This window comes from Phoenix dactylifera, chromosome 8 (genome assembly GCF_051530095.1).
Source record: "Phoenix dactylifera cultivar Ajwa chromosome 8, Ajwa_hap1_PhDact_Kaust_v1.1, whole genome shotgun sequence".
NCBI lineage: Eukaryota > Viridiplantae > Streptophyta > Magnoliopsida > Arecales > Arecaceae > Phoenix > Phoenix dactylifera.
Window position 1 is genome coordinate 7058774 of NC_143197.1, and position 24751 is coordinate 7083524.

The 24751-nt window shown below is 37.5% G+C and overlaps 2 protein-coding genes across 4 annotated transcripts; both read right to left on the minus strand.

Annotated features, from left to right (window-relative positions):
• Positions 1–302: 302 nt before the first annotated feature.
• Positions 303–8214, minus strand: LOC103701018 (importin subunit alpha-4-like). The gene is made up of 10 exons (XM_008782946.4): positions 7841–8214; positions 5388–5484; positions 5205–5296; positions 4980–5111; positions 4672–4857; positions 4378–4541; positions 4173–4251; positions 2061–2189; positions 1688–1815; positions 303–938 (listed from the first exon to the last, which is right to left on the minus strand). The coding sequence occupies exons 1-10, from the start codon at positions 8060–8062 to the stop codon at positions 557–559; spliced, it is 1611 nt and encodes a 536-aa protein (XP_008781168.1). The 5' UTR covers positions 8063–8214; the 3' UTR covers positions 303–556.
• Positions 8215–10978: 2764 nt separating this feature from the next.
• Positions 10979–23904, minus strand: LOC103701015 (uncharacterized). Of its 3 annotated transcripts, none has more exons than XR_603121.6 (11): positions 23514–23893; positions 23072–23224; positions 21973–22188; positions 21638–21820; positions 20287–20508; positions 19464–19580; positions 19229–19372; positions 18811–18912; positions 17710–17778; positions 13125–13525; positions 10979–12778 (listed from the first exon to the last, which is right to left on the minus strand). XR_603121.6 is itself a non-coding variant. In XM_008782943.6 (10 exons), exons 1-10 carry the CDS (start codon positions 23691–23693, stop codon positions 13292–13294), a joined length of 1620 nt encoding a protein of 539 aa, XP_008781165.4. In that variant the 5' UTR covers positions 23694–23904; the 3' UTR covers positions 12988–13291. The 3 variants fall into 3 exon arrangements, 1 of the variants encoding a protein (XP_008781165.4); XR_016396135.1 differs by having other exon boundaries at positions 23091–23224; positions 23514–23859; XM_008782943.6 differs by lacking the exon at positions 10979–12778 and having other exon boundaries at positions 12988–13525; positions 23514–23904.
• Positions 23905–24751: the final 847 nt, after the last annotated feature.

A 24751-nucleotide genomic window follows, 5' to 3' on the forward strand; every position in this document is an offset into this window, starting at 1 on the left:
CCGAAAAAATATAACTCCAAAGCATTTTCTCTATAATTTTCTCATCATAATAAGGCCATATCTGCTACATACGATATTAGTGGCTTCGAGAAATAAGATTCATGACATTATAGAACTTGCAAGAAATTTTTATCAGCAGGAAAAACCTAGAAGTTGCATTCCTCACAAAGCTAAAATTAAAGCATTAGTCAAATGACTACAACCAGAACAATATCCATGAATTTTCAGCAATACAGTAGCCACCGAGTAAGATTAACAACCCTGACCCGTATGTGAAGTGAGAATACGTGCACGAAACCTTATAAAGCAAAGGAAAAAATTATGATAAGAGATATCCTATGTTAAGTTGTGATTTGTCCTCAACGAAAATGAAACAAAAACACAAGCCATGATGTATATACTAGGTTTGGCATCAACCCGATTTGCATAACTTCAATTACCAAGGGCTCAGCCAGAGAAAACAGAACCCCCTGGGGATGATTACATTGAAAAAGAAACTATTGATCTGAGGCACAAAAAAAACAAACCAAAAAAAGAATGGTAAAATTGCCACTCTTCAGCCAAATTTGAAGACAGCAGGAGGGAGAGAGGACTTGCTAACTCCAAATTCAAATGCATGCTCTGTGCCCTCAAGAGAGCCTCGCGCACTCTGTGCTTCATCTTCTTCCTCGAGCCAATACCTCTCCAACATCTTTATGGTCTTCTCATAGATCTCATTGTTACCATGGCCCTGCAGATTTTCGATTTTATCCAAACCCTCGCAGTCGTAAATAAGCTGTGCATAAAGATTTATGCCATCGGTTTTACCCAGCTCCTTCTCTGTCTCGCCCACCTTTAGTATGTTCTCAAGGCCCTCAAGGCATACAATCACAATTCGAGGGTCTGGAGAGACAAGAAGATCACAAAGTGGCTTTATGCACCCTTGGCTCACCAAATAACTGCAAAAAATGCCATGAAAAAGCAATTGTTGTGAGAGAATGCCCAGAAGGTCAATCTTTTGCAAATTTACACCATATTTTTCTTCGTTTCTTTCTTTCTTTCGTGCATGTGTAGGTGTGGTGTGGCAAGCGAAGGTATCATATGAAAACTGAAAAGGCAGAAGTCTAGGAGCTGCAAGGTAACCTAAAAACCCCAAAAGAGGAAAGGAAAAAAGCAAATAGCCAAAAAAGTCAGCATGATTTACAAACATTACTCAAAAAGGAAAAAAAAAACAAAAGAAGGAAAAAAAAGTAATGATGAAGATGCATCAAGAATAGAAAGTTCTGCCACAGTGGATGGAAGGTAATCATACATTGTTAGAAGGAGAAAAAAAGAATCATCTAAACATTTTTGATAGTAAAAGTATGAAGGATGTAATATACTTAGGTAAATTAATAGCACACTAAGTTATACATACTCATGTCTAAGACATGTCCGTTAGTCTTACCAGCTATGATCAAGGGGTAGAAGGTCAAGAATAAACACCTTGAGAAATTAGGACAGAGTCTAGATTTTGAGAATAAGGAAAGCAAAATAAGCATAAACAGAACAGCCCTATATCTTCTGAAGATGGAATAGACTTTCAGTATCCAGCTGTTTTCACCAATTTTTTTGTACTATGAATGCTAAACTGATGATACATAATCTTGCGGTCAACATCATAGCAGGCTAAGGCATTTTAGAACTGAAGGAAAAAGTAGAACCATACTGGATCTGCTCATCGGAACCCCCTGAGGTAGCATTTGATATAGCCCATGCAGCCTCTTTTTTGATATCGAACTCTGCATGTTGTAGTAGCTGTACCAGAGGACCAATGATGTTTGCATCAATCACAGCCTGAACATAAAAAGGATGCACATATAAATACTCAAACTATTTGTCCTTTTGATAGAGCTCAATATAGCAATAGATGTCAACTGTTTGTGTCAGTAAAGATAAATCAAAACAAATCATATGATAGCGTAGCCAGTATAGTCTTAGAGGCTAAGCCCATTATGAAAATACATTTCTTCAGTCAGACCTCAGCAAGCAGATAATATAAAAGAATCATGTGACAAAATATAAAAATAGTAGCTTACTACCTGGATCTGAGCTCTATTCCCAGCAGTAATATTTGAAATTGTCCAGCAAGCTTCTTTCTTTATGCTCTTTCTGTACTGTTGTGTGAGAAGCTGGAGCAGATTAGGTAGCACGCCATTGTCTATTACAAACTGTGAACATGTTTCACATCCTAGTCTTAATGATAAGATAGAGAAAAATTAAGAAAAGGGATAATCAATAAGGTATGGACAAATATGCATACAGAGATATGAAAGCTGATGCATGCTCATATGTGCATGTAAGCATGTATATACATAAGCATAACTTTAGCCAATAAACCGTGACCCAACTATTTGGTGTCAGCTTTCTAAAAGCGTGCACCATAAAGGCAGTTTTGGCACTTGAAACATGGTATCAAACTGATATGTATCATCGGAATCATCAATAGGTTTAAATAAATGGTCCAATTTAAATAGGTGAAACCAAATTTGATGAATCTTGCACTTAAGTGGCACACCATTAACCCCAAAACCCCTCCCCTCAAGGAATCCTTTCCCCCACCTTGGGGGCACATCTGAATCCTGGACCTACTCTAACCAACTCTAAGGTCAAACAGCTCTAGTATTACTGGTTCTTGAGATATCATGGACAGTTGGTAGGGAATAAGAAGGTTGTGGCTTAAATCCCAATTAGGAGTAAGTTATTCAGTAGGTATCTAAGATACTCTAGTACCTAAAATACCCATCATTAGAGCACAGACCGTACAAGAAAACCAAGGGTCACTTGAATAAAGATAACACTTACTGATTTTACAAGTAGCATTTGATTGTTCAAACATAAGATTTTAATCATTTTCTACATGTAGCTATTATAATGCAAATAAGAGGGAAGAAGTATGATTAATACCACTCCAAAGTTCCATTACAAGCAATCAAGTGAAAACTAATCACTGGATATTTGCAAAGGCACCAAGGCCCAGGAAGTTCAATTCAGGTTTGCAACCAAATAGCGACTAAGGTTATGACTCCACCAAATCACCAAATCCCAACAACAAATCCAGCATTTGAGTTCAAATTTACAAGATTGATGTTCAGGTCAGCAAGTTAGATTAACACATATCGATCTTCTCCAACAACTATGTAGTGATGCTATTCATTTTGGCGCCAGACAAGTAAATTAATTTCCACTTTCATCATTAGAGATACATGCCTGGTCTCATCACTTTGTCGCAAGGTCCGCCGTACCGGTACCGGTCGGCGTACCGGTGGCCGGCCGGACCGGTACGGTACCGGTCCGGTCCGGTACGTACCGGCTGGTACCGATCCCGTACCGGCCGGTACGCGGTGGTTTCAAAAACCACAGCGCGCGGTGCTGTGGTTCTAAAAAAAAAAAAAAATCGTACTAGTGCGAACCGGCCGGTTCGCACCGGTACGAGGCCGATACGGGCCGGTACGGGCTCCGAACCGGCCGGTTCGGATAAAAAACCGGAAAATACCGGTTTTTTATCCGTTCCGGTACCGGTCCACGGCCGGACCGGTACGTACCGGCCCGTACCGGCCGGTACGGGCCGGTACGGCATTCCATGCTTTGTCGTACCTCACACGTAATTAATTCTAGCGGTTTATTGAGCAAAGCCATCACCTCCAAGCATGTACTTTGTTACTAAACTCTAACCTATATCTGAACAGGCTGTGAGGGGAATTTGCACATTAACAATATCCTTCTTCGTAATGGGCATGAACATCTATCAGCAAACTACTTATGAAAGTTAATTCAATATTTAAGGAATCACTTTGATCCTAGTCTTAGATACAAAATATGTGAATGAATGATCTATCAGCAAGGCCCCATGGGCACTTTTCATGTAGTGAAAATACACAAGAAATCTGCAAGTATATGTTCCTTAATTTCAAAGGATTGAACCAAACGCCTATTACAGCTGAGAATAACACAAAAAACTGATCTCCCATCAATTCCCTGAAGTTGCAATGACAACATTCTGTTAAGTACTGAATGGACTGGCAAACCAACTTATTCTATAATTGAAAAGAAGCAGGAAAGACAGATACAACCAACTTAGACATGAAAAATAAACAAGCCAAAAATAATTTTAGCCTCTCTTTATTTTCTTGAATCTGTAGCACAGTTCATACCTGGGTCTGAGCATCATCACCAGTGACAATGTTCCCCACTGTTCTGAGGGCAGGAATGAGAACTGTATGGGGCTGATGACTAAAAGGAATACAGATATGATCAGTTATGATGTAAGTAGAAAAAGGAGCAGAAAATGAAAGAAAGAAAGAGAGCATATGAAGACCGCATGAACCAAAGAAGTACAAAAGCTGATTAGCATCTTACAGGAGAAGCTGAACAAGACGTGGACAAACACCTGCTTCTATCACCGCCTGAATTTTGTCATTAGTTCCATCAGAAAGATAAGATAGGGCCCAACAGGTATCTGTTAGAACTTCTGCGTCAGTGGAATAAATAAGGTGCTGAAGTATCTGCAGTGCGGGCTTTGTCTAATATAATCAACCAAAAGAAACAATTAAAAAGAGCCAATGTACATACCAACAATTATAGATTTCTAAGAACAGTAATGGATATTTAGTATCTATCTCAGAAAAGGACCATTTAGTATAATTCCCAAACCTGTTCAAAAGATGCAGGCGGTTTCCCACGACAAAAATTAGACAACGTCCATGTAGCATTTCTCAGCATTGATATTTTTGAATGCTCATTTATCTGGGCCATTACCAACGGGAGGGCGCCATGACTCAGAACAAGATCCCTACAACTTGGCGAGTCACCAGCTATGTTACCCAAAGCCCAAACAGCCTGTTTGAAGATAACAAAAAATAGTTTTTCACTGATCTCACATTGCACATGAAAAGCAAGCGTCCATAGTGATTAACCCCTGCATCAGCATATGAGAAACAACGTAACAAATACAAACTAACCTGCTCTCTAACATCATCATTTGGTGAACTCAAAAGTTCCACAAACTTTGGAACAGCGCCCTGCTCAATAACAACTTGTGTATGTTCAGAGGTGCCCGAAGAGACATTGGTCAGTGCCCATGCAGCCTCGAACTGGGTGGAAAAAACCAAAATGCTAAGTTTATTGTCAACATTAAAAAGGGTCCCTCCCCAAATGAAATACGTAAAAAAACAGTTAAAACATACCTGCAGCTGAGGTATGTCATGCCTTGAAAGAAATTCCACAAACCGGGGGACAACACCTGCCTTAAGGACCTCTTCGATTGGAGGATTCCTCTCTACAAATAAAGTATGTTAATCATATATAACAGATAGACTCAGTTTCCTGATGGAAACAAACCATTTTGTCCAGCACTTATGTATAAATACCAATTGATAGAAGCTTCCTGAACTGAGTCGCCGCTTCCAACTGCATAGCAGCATTCTCAGACCATACTCCTTGTACCATTGCAGGTAGATTATCCAGCTGGCAGAACATATAGAGACCATCAACATCAAGAATATGGACAAAAAAAAAACAGATAGAAATAAATGATAGTTATGCATTCTGTAAGTTACTAAAACAATCAACTAACGATAAAATCACCAAGAGACCAATGGGAGATTTCTGAAGTTGGACTCTATGTGATGCATAAAAATACATGGTGAATTGATTTTTAAAGTAATTTTTCTTGGAACATACAAGAATGCAGTTTAAATATTTGTGAAATTTAGTAGGTGTTTCCCATTTTGATGATGATTCATGAGGATGCCTGAAAGGTTGGGGAAGGGAGTTTCCCAGATGAATGGCCTTCAGATTTATGATAGTTACCACATATGCCACTTTGACCTTTATGCTAAAAGAGAATTAGGTTAGATTATAGGAGAATAGAGAAGTTTGTCGATATTAAACCTCTAAGTGCAGGTTAGGTTGCTTGGTGTCACGATCCCATGTTGACTAGTTAAAGGGGTGCCCCATGGGTTTATTAGCCTGGGCCGGTGCTCCTCTAAATAGCTTAAAGCTTTTGAATTGCGAGTCCATGATAAGTGGTATCGGATCCAAATCCAATGTGTATCACAGCCTTTACTAGTCATGTGAGCCCCTCAATAGGGCATATCACGTTCAAGGAGCACCGATAGGGTTGAGTAGGACTAGAGTCATAGATAGGCCCCTCTCTCGAGTAGGAGCCAACTATGACGAGGGCGTTATAAGATTGGGGTAGGAGATATTGTCATAGTTCCATACTGACTAATAAAAAAGTGCCATACTTTAGCTTTTGGGATCTGAGCCCGTGACATTGGTAGAAAACATCTATAAACAAATTCCATTACTTATCCTAATATTATTGAGACCAGCTTAATACAATTCATTGAAAGGAGTCATGTTTTGCATTACAATAGCTTCTTATGATGTCCCTTGCGCTTTGACACTTTTTTGTGCCTCCAAAATCTTAGGAGATTCCTTTTATTTTTTTTCTTTTCACTTATTGCACATATTAGGTATGATATGCTTTCAGGGCGAGAGGTACATCCTTCTCTCTTAAAAGTATACCACCATTTTAAACAATAAAATAAGCACAAAATAGGGCTGAAAATAGATCGGACATGGACAAGATACTAGTATATCAATATATGTATCCATGTTTTTAAACAAATACGAATACAAATATGGATATTACACAGATACCAAAATTAATAATCATTTTCATTCTAACCGAATACGGATATGAATCAGATAGGCACATCCATTTTTGTTCTAAATGAATACCGATATAGGTCGGATATTATTTACATCCATATTGTCTATTCTTAGAGGGCTTGTAAGAAATAATTATATATAAGTATAGGAATACATAAAAGCTGTTAATATTTTTAAATATTTTTAACAATAAAACTTTGAAAATATCATAAAGAATAAAGTAAAATATATTCATGTTTCATTTTTTATCAAAGAGAAAAGGATCTTTGTTATAAAATGATGATTAAAACATGAAATATCACAATATACATCAAATGATATTAATGATATTTGAATAAGATAAACTACTTATATAAAGTAAGAATCCATGTGGTGACCTGGTGGTTGAAGGCTTGCCATTCAAACCTGAGAATGCTAATTCAATTCCCAAGGTCATACAACGTATCAAATTTCTATCCGAATCCAATCCAATTTGGATATGCAAACAGATGTAATTGGATTATATCCAACCAGTTTCCAGCCCTAGCATGAAATAAAGTTTTTATAGTCAATAAACCCTATCTCACCCTGCCATTCACACAATTTAAAAAGAACTGTATAAACTGTCCATCAAACTATAGTACAGAGAAGCCAGTTACAAAATTCTATATCTAGTGCTGCATCTCCACCAAATTTTCCCTGTTGATATCAATATTATCCCTCCCCAGCGTGCATATTATCGAAGTTCATCAGCTTAAATATTAAGCGTACATTGTAAAAGAAGAAATATCAATGCTTTACAGACGCATAAAAAGCTTATGATGTCAGACCAACGTGGTGATTTCCTCATCAAGATACAGAACGTTAAGCACAGAGAACATTAAAACTACCACTTTTCTCAAAAATAAACCTGCTTTACGCTCAGGATCTAATGGAGATTGCCGCAATCACTATCAAGCTCAACAATTTCAAAAAAGTTGCGATTTTGAATGCATAAAGAGGTCCAAAATTCGATCTTTCGGGGTCAAATCATCCTAGAGAGATTCTCATAAATCAACTCCAAATAGAACGGCAAGATCCCACCAAACAAAATGCCAGGAAGAACAAAATAGGATCGAAATCGTAGGCAATAAGAAAAGGATCGAGCAAAAGGAAGAGAAAGCACCTTCTTTTCGATCCCGGAAGGGGCCTGGGAAGGCGTCTCCGTGGCCTGCTGCCCAGCCTGGAGGAGACCCTCCCGCCTCTTCTTGAGGAGGTTGTCCTCGCGCTTGTTCTTCCTGATCTCCACCAGGTTGTCCTCCCTCCGCCGCCGCGCCTCGTCGGCGTCAACTCCCGCCTTGTACGCTTTCTTCCTGCCCTCCATCCGCGTCGTCGGCCGCAGAGACATCGCCTCCCCTCTCTCGCGCTCCCTCTCTTGATATCGAAGTCCAACCGAAGGGGGAGAGAGAGAAGAAGAAGAAGAGAAAAGGAGAGCTTTCCTTTTCTATGGCCTTCGGGAGTTCATTCCGGAAGGGTAGTATTTGAAGCCAAGCAATGATTGGGACCAGGGAGTGGGGTGGCGTCGGATAAAAATATTTGAAATATTAAAGATTTTTTAAATTGTTTTTAGGTTTATTCTCGACGCGCGTAGCCTCTGCCTCATTCTTTATCAGTTGGGTTAGTTCCTTCAAATCCAGTCCCATTGGGCCGATTGCATGGGCCAAAATTCTTTCATTGGTATACCCATGGGGTGGGTTAAAATAGCAACAAATCTTGTTCTTGCTTTTATTATCATCAGCAATGAGAATTATCAAGGGAAAATTCTTTTTTCACATTTTTTTATCCAAATATATTTTAAGAAAGATGTGAAAATGAGAGAAAAAGAATATCTGATAGCTATGATTAATATATCATTTGAACTTTTTTTTTTCTTCATTCCCCTTGATCTTTTCTTTTTATCAATCTCTGTAGAAAGGCTATGCAAAGAAAGATATAGTGAAGGTTGGCTATGAAATCAGAAGCGAGATTGTTTATTTATGAGCAAATATTCATCGAATCCAGATTTGATGCTTCCTCTCCCATTGAAACGTTTATCTTTGACGCATATTGTGATCATATCATTTGAAGTGGATATTTTTCGTATCTGTTAATTATATGACATATCTCATTTGAAGTGGATATCTTCTTGATTTTACATTTAAATCTTACTCATAAGTTTATTGAAGTGGATATCTTTTCTTTTTTTTTGTCATGAAATATCATGTCATATTCCCCCAAATCTCGCTATTTATATAGTGCCCGTTCCTTGCATTTCATGCGTGCTAGTCCTATTTGTTTCAAGCTCACCAACAAATATATAATATCACCATTTACATGATGCTTATTCCTTGCATATCGACTCCTACAAGTTTTTTTTTTAATCGCCATATACCCATGCTAATCTTACACTATATGTTATTTCTTTTGTATAACAAACTATATCTTTTATGTTATGCTCACACCAATCATTCGAAGTAATCTATATGTGAAGAAACAAATCCTAATATTTAGCATCATACACATTTAACATGATATGGATGAGCATTAGTAAGCAATGCTAGCAACAAATATTGAGCAAAACATCCTGAAGTTTATGTTGATATTTCAAATTGGAAAAATAATAAGGTGACAAAAAAATATGATAGAAAACTTTCAGTGGATTCTTGTGTCACTCTTTTCTTCTTTTTTTTGGTACATCACTCTTTCACTTGTTTCCTTGTCGATTGCTCATATCTTTCTCAATTAGTGATTTTTGGCGAGTGACGAGTGCACCTTTTGCATGAAATATATATTATCCTAGTATTGCCATTTTATGTTACATATTAATAAGCTAAAACAACAGCATAAATTTTAGATCACCAAGCATAAAACTAAGACATGTCTGGCTTGGTTGACTTTGGCATTTTACTTTGCCTCATTATGAAACTATTTAATAATTTATAATTGTGCAACATCCGAGTCTAGTTGCTATGAGTTACTTTGCATGTGGCCCAACTATAGATGTTTGATTGTTGGAAAGTTGCTCTAATTATAAGCAATTGAGTCAATTTCTGGAACACACCACAATATTAATTCAAAATGATTAACACATTAGCTACATGCTAGCTGAATGATTTTTTAAAATAAATATTTGATTATGTACCAACAAATAAGATATTTGATTTATTAAAATATTAATTTTAGAAGAAATTTTGGTTCTTAAGAAACATTACTTAATATTAAAACACTCTATCCTTTGCCCTCCTCGAGGCAGCCCTTTCCACAGGTCATCCCTTCTATGACTAAAACTCTTGACATGGGGCTGGCTCCAATCCTAAATGTTACAACTCTTACGTCAGAGATGCGTTGGGCTTCGGTCTCAACAAGGTATATAACATAAAATTACTCAAAGGTGCACCTGTGCATGGCTTCTTCATTTTGGAGGACTTTTTAGCATATCCCCTTTCTTGCACTAGAAAATGTGTAAGAGAACTACAAGATCCAGTGCTAATCATTATTTCTTTTCCTTCAGCTAGTTATTAAAAAAGTTGTTTTGCAAGTTTATCTAAATTTTCTGCTACGTGAACTGAACTAGCATACTAGAAATGACTCATTAGCATCAGTAGTTAGGTATGTGACTTGAGCTTAGCTATCCTCTCCTTTTCAGGTACTGTTTTTGATGTACCACAACTTCTCAGGTAACATATGTCAACTATTTTTCCCCCCCTTTGCAATTTTGATTTTTCATGGTACTGCAGTTGGTGGTTTCCTTCATATTATAATAGAATGCTGCTAACTAGTTCTATGTTAAACAGATGATGTGGCACCTTAATTTCTTTGTGGCTTAAAAATGATTACATGCTGCATTACATCTGCCCCACACACACTCTTTTCACCCTTATGGTTTATGGTGCACTTGGAATTCTAATTTGCAAATATATACAATGGGCTTGGATCAGTGATTGGCTCCTTTCAGGTCAGTACTCTAAAAAGTTTTCTCCTGGTCTTTTGACTTAATCATCTTTGTTCCTTCTAAATGATGAATAAGGTTCTTAAGCCACTCATATCCAGGTTAACTAGTAGGAGTTGATAGGATATGTTAAAATCACCACTTATCCCAAAAACTTAAGTTGATAGAATGAGGTAGATTTATTTATATATTTTATATTTTTTTACACTCTAGTGGCAAAAAAAAAAACATAAAGCTCTAGTAGTGGGAAAAAGGGAGTCATTCGCTCTAATATTAGTTTTATGGGGTAAACTCACAAACATGAAAAGAGAGAAAACTACAAAGGAGGAGAAATTAAAAGAAAACTTTTATTAACCTTGACCACAGCACATACCGAAGAGAATCAACAGATATTTATTGTAGTAGCTTTACAAATGATAAGAACAACTAAAAGATAAATATCTAAAAGGTAGACCTAATCAACTTGGAAAGATTTTCATCGATATGTGATTGTGAAGACTTCTAAGAGACTTTGGCAACTTGTGGGCCATCACACCATTGCGTTTTAAAACAAACAAAGCCCGACATATTAGGATTGGTGTGGTAGCCTGCGGAGAATTTTAAAACCCACCAGGGCCCAGATTTTTTTAAAAAAATATCACCATGTTTGAAAAGGAACCAGGTGGGACCCTCTCCTCTCGAAACATAACCACGCAACTGGAAAATTCTACATCAATCTGTGTCCCCATTCCCATATAAGATAAGCACAATCCACCTACAACGCATCATGTATCCTCTTTAGATATCTAGAGAGATGGGGAGGACCCTGTTATCCTCGCCGGTGTCGATGTTCCGATGGCCGGAGTTCGACCTATCCAACCTCACCAGAAGCATGTCGTGGTCCATCTTCCATTGGCCGGAGTTCGACTTTTCTTTCTTCACTCCAAGCTGGCCGGATATCAACTTCTCGCCGATCTCGATGGTCGACAGCATCCTCTGGACCTTCGTGACCGCCTTCGAGTCTGTTGCCTTGGTTGCCATGCTGTGCTTCTTCTTTGTCTTCTGCGGTTGCACCATATGAGGCTATTGCTAGGGGTGCAATTAATCTTTACTCGGCGAGTTGTAACTCACTGTCTCAAATTCCGGAGATCAAATGATGGATTTTTCTTGCTTTGCTTCCATTTTTCTTTCTTTTCTTTTCTTTTCTTTTCCTTTCTTGTTTCCGAAAGCACCATGGGAGCACTGGCCTTGAGTTCTCCGGTGGTCTTGCCGCGGGATAATGGCAAACTGGTGGCGGTGACTAGCGGATAGGAGTGTTAGGTGGCGCCCGACCGGGGTATGTGGCACGTGTCGTGGACTCGTGGGAAACATGCCTAGGCTTGTTAATCTCCTCCACATTTCGTTTTTTGTTTTGTGAGCTGTTAGCCTGTTACTTTCTGACGCCTGTCGTACATTATTATGATGGTATCAGTAGACCTTACTCTTTATGGGTCCCATCAAGAGGTACTTCGGATCCTGATTTTGTGTTCAGGAGTAGAATTTGGAAGCAGCTCTAATCTATCAGTGTAACGTATTGGATCAGATAGGGTGTGAATTGGAATGGTTATAATTTTGTATTGAGTTTGGTTTGGACAGGTTACCAGAGATTGAATCTATATACTCCACAAATGCTGTAAATTTAATTGACCATAAGTGCCCAACTGTGTTCATGACTCTTGACAGTAAAGCTTGGAATTAAAGATGTTGAACCGATGCATAGAACAAGTTAGGCTTGACCTCGGTGGCAAGATCCAACCAGCACTCACTCGTGTGCCTCTTCTTCTTCCTCATCTCTGGTTACACCATATATAGACCACTGAAAGGATCTCAAACCCTAGACTTTGAGATCGTATAACAAAAATCTTTGCTACAAGACCAACGCCCAGTGATTGATGTGTTAGATGGGATTTTTTTTTTTTTTTTTTGCTTTGTTGCCCCCACATTTCTTGTCTTGTTTTGAAGCTGTTCGTATCACCAGTTCTTTTTTTATTTTTTTTTGGGTCAGTGATTGATGCCATTGATTTTGCGCGCCGAGTGTCCGCGGGCCCACACGGAATGGTGATTCGAATTTGGGAATCGACGCTCAACACACGGTCCTCCATCTCCATGCAGTAGAAGCTGTTGAAATTTTCATGTACACAAATAGCCAACGATATCAGTTGAAGTGAATGAATTAAGCGCAACAAGAACAATCACATGTATATTCTTCAGGCCATCTAGCTGCGCTTTTAACAGTCATGATGATATCATGCAATGTAACTAAAACATAATCAAGTTTCATTGCCTTAGTTTATAGCAAAAATTCAGATAATACCAGCGTCAAGAAATATAAAAACTATATATATATTCCAGCAAACATCGAAGTAAGTGGTAAGTGGATAGAGAACCTCGATTCATTTTACTAACAAGAGTTACAGTTTTTTCTTTTGAAAAAAGAAAACATAATGAAGGATAAATATTGCACCTTAGCAATTTGCTTGCAGCTCGTGATTGTTTCTTTGTGTTGACATTCTCAGTTTAAGAAGAAAAACAGACCGAAAAGATTCACCTATGGTTGCAGGGTAGATTGTGAATACCAGCCTGGCTCCTTTATTGAAGTCAAGGACTACAGTAACATCCAACGATACTGATCTATAGAAGCTTAAATCCATTCTCTAAGTCCACAGCATCGTCGATCACTTTAGCTAAATTCTCTGCTTCTCCAAGATAGGACTGAGGAGCCAAATCCAAAAGAAGTGACTTGGTCTCCTGGGGCAAATCCAGACCTTCAGTGAACTCTCTTATGCTCTCCTTGGTAACATCCTTTCCTCTTGTCAACTCCTTCAGCTTCTCATATGGTTCGGGAACAGCATACCGCCTCATAACCTGCAAAAACGAAAGCAGACACATCCCACCAGGGAATTACTATGGTCATTCTGAAACAAAGCCAGGAGGGTAAAGAAAAATTCCCTGGTTAATGCAAAAGCTTTTATCAGATTAAGTTTCACTATGATAAAGAGCGTGACAGGTTTGCAATTGGCTATGGAGAGTCGCTGGTTGTGCCCCTGGGGTGAGGTCAAGCAGCGATACCTAGGACGAATCCAAAGAGAAGTCTTAATAAATGGAATAAGGTATTTCCAATTCTTAACTGCCTCCTGAAAGGATTAAAAATGAGGTTCTAATAACAGGTAGAAAAATGTTTTAGTTTGGGCTGCAAGCCAGGTTAGAAACAGCAACTTTGTCCATGTCCATGTACAATGTCATTAGCATGAAGTGATCCAACAGATCCATGGTGTAATATCCAATAATAGACTAGATAATTTTTGGCAAAAAAGAAAGAAAATGAATTCACAGAGCTGCAACATACATTGTGTTAGCCCTCCCGCAACACCCCTACCCCTACAAACCCTGGTGAAGGTGCAATCTGAAACCAGGCCTGTGGTGCAACCACCAAGAGACTTAGCTAGCTTGGTAAGCTGGCACATCCGAACTGACTTGTTTCAGCATTTCAGATTGTAAACATTTTTTTTATAACATGCTCATTAAATAAGAATAGAGAGGGAAATTGATGCTATTCAGACCATAAAAACTGCCTTTGGCTGTTCCATAACACCACATCACCTAAACCAGGCATCACGAACTCACTGCTCATGAGCAGATACGGCCTTAGTTACCTGAGATTACCAACAAGGAGTAGCAACTTTAACCTATCTACCGAAAAATGAGAGAGTTTGATTGAAAATCTGTAGACTTCTTATATGGAAGCCATGCAAATTTTCACCTGCATAGATAGAAAACTAGTTTGCTAATCATACCCTTGGTTAACATGCCTAAATCTTACCCAGACCTATCAACACCTGTCATCAACTTTACTCTGCTTTACAAGGATAGCAGGCCTCTGCATCTCATTTGATTTATTTGCTCTGCAAGTATTTATGGCAACCTTTCTGAAATATGTTATTACAAAAGGAATATCTAACTGCCGCATTATATAAAATCACTTATCATCTCCTGACCATGCTGAAGGGGCTAACATTCCAACAGACATTTATCCAACAATAAATCAACTTAAATGACAATAAAAATTATATTTGAATTTACAATATCTATGCCTATATGTGTACGTGACTATATGCATATAAAGCAGCATGATGCTTACAGAATATGGGTCCAATTTTAGATAATCCATAATTTTTTTTGAAAGTGATTGAAATGATCTGTCTGTGCAGCTCAATGAATCTCAGGAGCTATTTGGATCCCTGCAGGTCAATATGCAAGAGCAGTCCAGCCCACCTATTTGGCCGCCTGCATCTCGAATGCTGGAGGTGGAAATGCAGCTAGGCTGCAAATTGGGGCTGAAATACAACAGCTTGACCTGCGGCCAAAATGGGCACAGGACGAGCTCCAGCCTCTCAACTCTTCACCAAAATGCCTCCAAGGCTCTTGTCACATGATTTCCACCTCCAAAACAAGCATCCGAGGCTACTCTGCCACTTTGATCTCTCTCTATTCCCCCTCACTTGCGACTTCTCCACCCACCCTCGACTCCATCCACATTTCGATTCCAACCGCTCAAAATCAACCCCTTCATCTCCCCCACCTCCTGCCTGACCCCCTTCCCCTTGTCACTGCTACTCCCTCCCCCACCACCATCGCCCATCGCCAACCCCTTCAGCCCCTCGCCTCCTGCATTGGCCTCTTTCCCTCTATCGTCATCGCGCTCTCCCGCCCAAGCCTCCACCCTTTGCCTTTACCCCTACCCTATCACCAGCACCATCCAAACAATGGCACAGGAGCCCCTGCAAATGGATTGCCCATAACTCTGCTGCATTACGGCACCACCCAGAGGGCTCTAAACAGCCCCTTAGTGTTGGTTAAGACATGGGATTTCTATTTGATATTCGCAACTGCGGACATTGAAGCCATGAAGAGAAGTAGGATCCTACATCTCACTATAGCAAGTGGCGTTTCTAGAAAAGGAAAATATGTTTGTGCTTTTAAACTAACATGTCTTGTGTTCGTGTGTATTTGTGGATAATGTCAGGTTATATTACAAACCTCATTCTAATAATCTTATTAGTTACTTGTATAACTTAGCTATCATCAAGTCCCAAAATGCTTCATCTGTATAATGGAATAGGAGCATGGATCATCTAGTTCCATTCGGGATATAAATGTTTGAGTATACATATAAAATTAGAATATCTAAGATAAAAGAGGCTATAAAAAAGATGAAAATAGCTTGGACCTGATGAAATCCCGGTTGAGATTTGGAAGTATTTAGGTAGTGTAGAATTAACTTAATTGATTAATTTATTTAAAGACCAAAAAGATGCATGATGAATGGAAGAAGAGCACCATAGAACCAATTTGTAAGAATAAAGGAAATACTCAAAATTTTTCTAACGACCATGGTGTCAAACTTACGAGCCATACTATGAAATTTTAATACACGGTGATTGGGCACAGATAGAGATGTGATTAAAAAATATTAGAGAACCACTTTGGTTTTACGACAAGGTTGAGTATGAAAACTATTTTTCTCCTTTAGAGGTTAATGGAGAAATATAGAGAAAAAAGACAATAGTTTCATAAGGTTTTTATTGATTTAAAGAAAACATATGATAAAATCCCTAAAAAAGTCTTATTGTGGGTTTTAGAAAAGATAGGAGCTTTACTTAGATATATTAATGTGATTGAAGGTATGTCTAATGGAGCGATTACTAGTGGAAGAACTACTGGTGGTAATACTAGGGATTTTCCAACACAATGGGTTTTGTACCAAATATCTGCTCTAAGTTTGCATTAGTTATGGATGAGCTTACTAGGTATATTTAGGATAATATCCCTCGATGCGTACTATTTGCAAATGATATAATCTTAGTGGGGAAACTAAGATGGAATTAATTATAAGTTGGAATTATGAAGGAGTGCATTAGAATTTAAGGATATTAAGCAGTAGGACCAAGACATAATACATGGACTGTAATTTTAGACAAATTAGAAATAGAGATGAAGGTGGAATTGAAAATTGAGAATCATGAAGTTTTTAAGAGTGATTAGTTTTGGTATTTTGGATCAACTAATTTAACAAAGGAAAAATTGAAGAGGATTTATCTATAGGATTCAAGCAAGTTAATTAAAATAACGAAGTGTAACTCAATATTTCGTTATCATAGGACACCTACCAAGTTGAAGTGAAAATTCTATAGGATAGCCATACAATTAGCTATGCTTTATAGAATAGAATGTTGGACAGTTAGAAAAAGATATGTGCACAAGATGAGTGTGGCTGAAATAAGAATGTTGTGATGAATGTGTAGTAATATAAGAAAATATAATAAAAAAAATCATTCGTAGAAAAGTAGAGGTTAAACCAATTAATGACAAATTAAGAGGATAACTTAGATGATTTGGACATGCATAACGTGGGCCAAGAGATACACAAGTACAAAGAAGTGATTTGATACATAATAATTGAAAAGAGCGGACCAAAAATCATAGAGGATGAAGTAGTAAGGAATTGATATTGCTACATCTTTCAAAAAATGTGGCCCTAAACAATGCGGAATGGAGGAAAAGGATTCATGCAGCCGACCCTAACTAGTTTGGGATTAAGGCTTAGTTGAGTTAAGCTGAGTAAGGATCCTCAAGTGCTGTATGTATTCAGCGCAGAAAACAAATCCATATCATCAACACTTTCAAATGTAGTAAATCTTCCTTATCTTAATGGAAACTTATATGTGACTAAGAGGTGTCTGTGCATGATGATTATGAGATGAGTCCAGTTATAATTATTTGTCAATCAGAAAAATTTATTGTGATAAAATAGCTGATAGAAATATATTTATGTATCCATATCCAGCATTTTGTTTCACTGATAACATGGGTGATGCTGATCAAATATTTAATGAGTTGGATTATTGCAATGCTAAGTGCTTATCTCTTGATAAAAACTGAACCATCTTTGTCAATAGATAATGATAATGATTGAGAACATTGGACACTGTAGCTACAATTCTAAATTTGCTTGATCATAAATAAATAAAAAAAGTGATATAAAATGTCACCGTTTGTATTGGTTCAGCAAGGACCTCCCATGTCTGCTCCAAGTCTTGATTTAGTCGAAATTCATTCACCTGCAAATAATGAAGAATTATTTCTACATTGTGCTAGACTAATTCAAAAAACAAGTGTTTCATAGAATTGAAAGATGCCCCAACAGGTTATTCAAGTAATTCAAGAAGAAGCATAGAATAAATAGTTATGTTCTAGGCTATTGCATGGTTGGCCACTAATGGATGCCAAATAATACACCTGTAACAATTATTAACAGTTAGAATAATATATAAATGCGATCATTGGAAGTACAACAATTAGATCCAAATTAGCGTTTGCTATCTCTGTGTGTATCTGCATGTGCAGGCACACACATGTATGCATGCATGCATGAGCAAGGGCATGTGTAAGCATGCAAGACTGCACAGAATGCAAGCATAGAGGCACATACAAGAAATTTGTAAAGCATACATGTACCTCACACATATTGGAAAAATCTTCATTAGATTTATGGACATTAAGAGTCAAAGTTCACATGTTCCATTATGCTTCAGTAAAACAAAATTTAATATTCAACAATAATAAATAATTTGACTATCAGATATGGGTTCATCCATCTTAAAGTACAACCTATAAAGATTAACACGAGGAAGAGGTGCCACTGAAAATGCTCACCACTAGTCATATCACTACCCTCTTACTTGAACATTCTATAACCATAATGGGGAACTAAATGTCCTCTTAACACAAATTGGTGTGCTTGCCATTTATGCCAAATGATAGGGTGTTGAACAAGGGATGCATACGGGGGATTAGATGTGTCAGCTGCATGATGTACATTTCTACCATGAGGGATGTTTTAGATTTTTAATAAACACTTTACGATACAGTATTGATGTTGTACTAGGGAACTAGTCAGCAAATTGGTGTGTAGTGCTGTTGATTACATGACCAGAACACATAAATTATGAAGTATCACCAAAGCCAGATTCCAGAACATAGTCATAAAAACAAAGTACAGAGCAAAAAATCACAATATTAGTTCAGTTGATAACCAGATCATTAAAGCATAAGTCTAAATTTCTCAATCAGACAAAATGCCAATTGCTTACCTGTAGCTTTTTAATTCCCTCTAGTGAACTTCTATAAGCCAAGAGAGAATACCCTAAGCCAACACCCAAATTCCTCAAGACAGTTGAATCAGTAAGGTCCCGCTGTTAATCATTGTAAACAGTAAGAATTACACCACTCCGTAAATATTGACCAATAAAGCTGTCTTACCAAAGTGAAAAGCATAGGTAACGAACCTATCCTAAAATTGATGAACTGGACACAATCTAGAAGGTTTAAGCTAATAACAAAGTCTACAGACAGGAGCATATGCCCAAAACATTTGGTAGCTCCAGATTATAAGGCAGTACGGCACTGCCAAAATATAGCTCAAGGAAGCATAATGCCTATTTCTCAGTTGCTAATGTTTGTTAATTAAGAATAAAGAATGGAGAAAGAGAGAAGATCATTTAACAATACCTGCATGCGTGAAATGGGCAACTTCATGCTAAGGGCAGATAAAACAGCATTAGCCAAACATAGATTACCCTCGCTATTTTCAAAATCAATAGGATTGACTTTATGAGGCATAGTGGAGGAACCAATTTCACCAGCCTTAGTTATCTGTGTAGCAGATTAAAGGATCTAAGTAAAAAATTCATGGGAAATAAAAAGAAGATTAACAACGTAGGGGTGGGAGTAGCAAAAGAGATACCTGCTTAAAGTAACCCAATGATATGTAGCTCCAAATGTCTCTGTCAAAATCAAGCAAAATGTTGTTGAACTGAGTGACTGCATTGAAAAGCTTTGCAATATAGTCATGAGGCTCAATCTGCATATGAAAAAGCAACCAATTAACTGAGGATCATAAATGCAGTATGTGGACTATATTAAGGAATAAGGATGATGCAACCCCTTTTCCGGTAATGAAGGATGTCTAGATGGGTTTACATGAAAGGCCTAGTCCACCTCCTCAGCCCTATGAGTAAAGCAACTAATAAGGATGAAGTGTTGTAGCAGTGAAAGCTCAACAATGTACAAAGCCAACTTGGGCCATTCACGATAACAATAGCCAGTTTGGCCCACCTAAAAACGATGACACCGCAACAAACAAGGCAAGACAAAGGGCAGCGCATCTTATAATTGCCTCAAGCTCATGCAACCTTTCCACACACACACACAGAGAAAATGGGAAAGAAATAAGGAAGTTAAAAAAAATGGATAAGCCCACATTTCTGTGATGTAGACAACTAGGTTAGAGTTGTAAGAGTTGCTGTTTGAGAACTGACATATCTGAACAATAATTTGTAGATTTGATATGGGTATCATTAGAGAAAGAATCATTCATCTATCCTTAAAATTGTTTCACTCATGATAATTTCGAGAGGATGACTAATGCATTACCTTTTTGGCAAGCAAATTCCCCTAAAGTCCTAGAAATTGTGTAAAAAAATGAAAAACATGAAGTGAATGACACGAATAACAAAAGGAAAATCCTTAAACACAAAATATACAAAGAAATGGACAGAAAAATATACCTGTGTTACATAAGGGTTGAAATTTATTCCCAAAGATCTCACAAACTCTGCTGCTACTCTTGGCCAGTTGACATTAGGATATGCAACTTTGTGGGCATTGTAGTTCCCAACTGCACCGGCAAACTTTCCCAATATTCGAACTTCAGTGAAAGTCTTTCCTAGCTCACTTAGTCTAACAGCAAAATTTGCCATTTCCTTTCCCAAAGTAGTAGGAGATGCTGGCTACAAGATGACAAAAAAAAAATCATAAATTACAAAACATGTTTAGTCGGGTAAGCAAAAATCTTCCTTACAATAATTATCACCATGATCAGAAAGCTATTCCATCTACTTGGGGAGATTGAACAAGTATTATGTCAAAATAGAGTAATATTTTAACAAATTAGAGATCTCAAAGTTGAATGTGTCAACAAACAGTTTCTGAAGGACATCAAATTGAATTCTATTACAGTACAATTTCTATGTTTCCAGAGCCCATCAAATTTTGTATGTTGAAAAAACTCTATTGCATTGGATCTGATAATGTTATAGGGAATATGTTCACAACAATCCTGCTTGATCAATTAAATCAGTTGGACGAAGAATATTTTGCATTATGTTTTTCAAGTATAGGATTGGCCCTTAAATTATAGCTAATATGATCATGTTTTTTTAGTTTGGAGGGAAAGTGCGTGAAACCCAATCTTCTTCTAGTACGATGAAGTAAAATGTATATAAGTTTATATGTCATACATTATATATATGGCGAGATAGGAAGTTTCTTCTCCTCCATAAGTTTTTTGCAAGAGATTCCATTATTGTTACAAATGACTTGCAAAATTCTACTGCTACTACTATTACATTTTGTATTTTGTTTTAGCTTAGTAGGGAATGTGCTTATAGACATAAACACATGTTGTTTAAGGAAGGATTCAAGTTAACCAGAATTCATTTACTTTGTCTTTTTGACAACTATTAGATTCACCCACATAGTGCATGCCTGAGGTTCAGACCCTAACATCAAAGAGTAACAATGTCATTGCAGACTTAACAAGTGAGCCACAATCTTATAGCTCAACACCGTAGCGTGAATCTGCTGTTCACTAGGTGCATCTACTGGCTGGAACATTTTTATTATTTATTTCCACTCATTTGCTCCGGTAAGTAGCGCACCCCCCCCCCCCTCCCCTCCCTTCCATTAATACCTCTTCTAATATATGCGCCTCAAAGACAAGATCAACGTTAGTTGTTGAAAGCAAAATTAATGTTGATTTTCAATTTTTTAACATGAAAATAAAACTGGCACTCTTAAAAAACCAACGGTAACAACATATGCAAGAAATTACTCTCTTATCTTGAATGATTAGCATACCTGCCCATGAGTGCGAGACAACATAGGGACATGTGCATTCTCCTTTGCCATGTCACGTATAGTTTTGCATAATTCAATCATAACAGGGAATATAACAGTGTTGAAAGCCTCTTTCAATGCCAATGCATGGGCTAGATTGTTTATATCCTCGGATGTACAGGCAAAATGAAAAAACTCAAGTACCTGATAGAAAAGAAACAATTTAATATCAAATTACAGAGAAAAATTTTTAAGCCATTTCAGGTTATTAAAAGAAAATGATGGGTAACATATCTTAGTTATTTTTTTATTAATGAGATAACTATGGACATTTTATAGAAAATCAGAAAGCTAACCTTTGCTACCTCTGGACAGGATTTACACCTCTGTTTTAAAAAGTATTCTACTGCCTTGACATCATGATTGGTCACTTTTTCAATTTTTTTCACTTCTAGGGCCTCATTCATATCAAATTCGTGAATTATTCTTTCCAAGAAAGATTGAGCATCGCTGCTAAAGCTTGGGACTTCTATGATTTCCTGAATTTGAGAAAGTTTCAGCAACCATTTGACCTGCAAGGAGCCAATTCAACGCCATTTAAACAATGTACATACCAAATTCAAGAAGTGCTATCCCATCAAAGTTACACTGATTATACAAATCCTTCTTCCACATTCATTACAGGATATTGAGAACTTCAAACAGAACTCTAGAATCTAGAATCTACTATCTATCACTTCAAAACAAAAAAAAAAGAAAAAAGAATAGGTAACGATTATTGCCTGATAAATACCAGCAATAGCAAATGAAACTTTGAGAAATTAACCGGATGTTTTCATTGCATCAGAACTCAGTTCCGTCCCTAGAATATCTTCAACAAAAGTTGAAATATTTTGTTGTTTTCTATCTAACAAGCCAAAGATCACTGAAAGGTCCTAAACAGGTCATAAATGAAAGTAATGAGGTATAGATTGCAAACCCTCCTTAAAAGGACTTTGTTGATCATCATGCATTATTGTGTCTATCAAGTTATTTCTGAATTAGTGAGAGATGCTGCCTGTCAAAAATATTAAAACCATATTTTTCCCTTGTTAGTGGCTAAACTAGATTCTAGACCACTTAAAATAAAACACTATAACTAGCAGCCTATTTTCGAAGAATAAAAAGAAAGGGGCTGGCAAAACTGCCTCAAATACAACAAGGGGATGGCTTTATTTAACTAATACAGTAGCAAAAATGTGGAGGAATATGAGATAAGATAACCATTAATCGCAAGGCCCTTCTAAATCAACGATTCACTTGGAAGAAGAACAATTGACAAGGAAAAACAAATATGTACGAAGCTGTCAGCGCTCCAAGATACTCAAAACAGAGAATAACACCACCAAGCTACAAATACACCACCATCAACAACCAATACTCCGAAAATAAATCAGGTTTTAACAATTATCTCACCTCGACTATAACACGATACCTGATTAACCCATACTCGCTGAAGATTGGCCGCAAATCTTTGACCTTTTGCACATAACGGCCATCCAACGGCGACAAATTCATCAAGCTGAACGATTCCATGTCTGCAGTCTCTTCAATATGGGTCTTCTTTATCTAAGAATTAGAAAAATAAAAAAATAAAAGCCTCCATGAACAATTTATTTCAATCATGTTGCTAAACATACAGCAAAACCTAGACCCGTAGGTCATGCGATACATTATAAGCTCGAAAAAACAAAGAGTTTTTCCTATAAGATTTGCTATTGGAGATTTAAAAAAAAAAAGCATAAAGTTTCAATCCGATTATAAAAACATGATTTTCTTTTAATCAAAAGAATTGTATAGATAGAAACAACCGCTTCTGTTTGTGAAAATTCCACAGAGAACCGGGAAGAAGGCTTACCTCAGCCACGGGCACACTGGGATCTGCAGCCAGAGAAGCTCTGCAGCATAAATTGTTGGGAGCAATAGATGGACACGAAGCGATGGGAAAGATTGGGAGCCGCGCCGATCTCGGGAGGCTCGAAGAAGAGAGAGCGGCGAGGTATGGCCTGCCGCAGCTGAGAGCCACGTGGGCTTCCATGGATGGGGATCGGAGTGGAAATCCCCCTGGGATTTGTAGAAGATAGAAGGAAAGCTTCTTGTCTCCTCCGAGCGACTGCTCTCAGGTGTTTTAGGGCAGAGGCCGTGGGAACCGGGTGGAGGGATGAACCGGAGCGGGAAAGTCCGCTTTAAAACCCCAAAATTTTAGGAAAGCCACATAGCTCGTCTCGATCGGCTCTTGAACCGATCCCGCAGGAGTTACTGCCCTTTCGGCTTCAGGGAAGCGAAAAACAAAAGGGGACCTGGAAATCATTGATTTTTCTGATTGGTTGGCAAAAAAAGGCAGTTTAGTTTAATAATGATGGAAATTATTAATTATTATGATTGGTTGGCTTGATATTTGATTTTTTTTTTTTCCTATTGATTGGTTTAGAATTTCACGAGTGATGCTCCTTCAGTGTCCGAATGTTAGATCCACCGTATCAAATTTGATTCCTCTCGCATTGAATTCAATTCTAGATGAATTGTATCCCTCCCCCTCCTTCCATTTTTTTTTTTTTCATTGTATCTCTTCATTCTAATTAAATTAGAAAATTTTTTAATATTTTTTAGAAACTAATTTTGGGGTTTCTTGTTTTCTTTGTTGTACAGAGGCATTTTTTGTTTTTGTAATACTTTATCATGGGTATTTCGGTTCAACAAAAAATTATAAATCAAAATAGCTTTCCAACACATGCTAAAAGTGATTTTCCGAAGAAGCTTCATTTTAAAGTTTTCTTGCAAAGCTAAAAAAACTTTTTGATTTTTTTAGCAAACACTTTTATTCCATTCAAAAGTACTTTTGGAATGTTAGAAAGTGATTTTTGATCCACCAAAAGCTCTGCCAAAGAAGACCTAAAATCATAAAGTGTAGCTAATTAGAGGTGAAAGCCAAAGATCTAAAGAAGTTTGATCTTGTAGTTAGCAACCTTGGCTCCAATTAAAACAACGCTATATTCTGGAACTCCTTGGAACCAAATTGAAGGGTTTGATAGCGACAGCAAAGCCGAACGAGCCAAACTCTGAAACAATGGCATGAAGTTCACCATTAGTATAGAT